A 607-nucleotide genomic window follows, 5' to 3' on the forward strand; every position below is an offset into this window, starting at 1 on the left:
ACGTCTTGGTACAGGAGGGGGCAATGGGTGGGGAAGGCACTCCCTGAGGGGGCAGTCAGGGCCCTGGGGCTGGGACATCTGAGAGTTGGGGTCTTGGGCAAAAAGAACCAGGCCATCCAGACACTCCCGGGGCCATGCAGGCCCTGCACCCACCAGCTCTAAAACACAAGCTTCTTGGGAACTTCCCACGGGAACTCGTTTCTTCCGAAATGGCCATAGCATGCTGTCTTCTGGTAGATGGGCTTCTTCAAATCCAGGTCCCTGCATAGCCAGCAGAGGAGAGGGTCATTTTCAACAGAAAGGGAACAGAGTCGCTCTGAATTTTGAGCACCAAGAGTAACAGGGTGTGAGAGCCTTTGCATGGAGCATCACTGGTCAGGGCATTGTCCCACACATCTCCTGTCTATGCCACATCACATCTTATGAGGTGACTGTCACCGGCCCTTAGGACATAGGCTCAGAGATTCGGGGACAGCCAGTTACACACACACACCCAGGACTGAGAACTTGAACTCTGGCCTTGCCGTGCCTTTCTCCTCTCCTCGCCACTCCACTGGCCTGCTCCACGAAGCAAGGGCGCCATTAGAAACAAGGGAAGATGGGACTG

At 55.5% G+C, this 607-nt stretch overlaps 1 protein-coding gene across 1 annotated transcript in view; it reads right to left on the bottom strand.

Annotated features, from left to right (window-relative positions):
* Positions 1-24: 24 nt before the first annotated feature.
* MAT1A (methionine adenosyltransferase 1A) overlaps positions 25-607 on the bottom strand; it is an 18,172-nt gene continuing 17,589 nt past the window's right edge. The window contains exon 10 of the mRNA XM_077746431.1: positions 25-261. Coding sequence (XP_077602557.1) covers positions 159-261 — 103 coding nt within the window. The 3' untranslated portion in view covers positions 25-158. The remainder of the gene's footprint in view (positions 262-607) is intronic.

The sequence above is a fragment of the Crocuta crocuta genome, unplaced genomic scaffold, assembly GCF_008692635.1.
Source record: "Crocuta crocuta isolate KB4526 unplaced genomic scaffold, BGI_CrCroc_1.0 scaffold28, whole genome shotgun sequence".
In the NCBI taxonomy this organism is placed as follows: domain Eukaryota; kingdom Metazoa; phylum Chordata; class Mammalia; order Carnivora; family Hyaenidae; genus Crocuta; species Crocuta crocuta.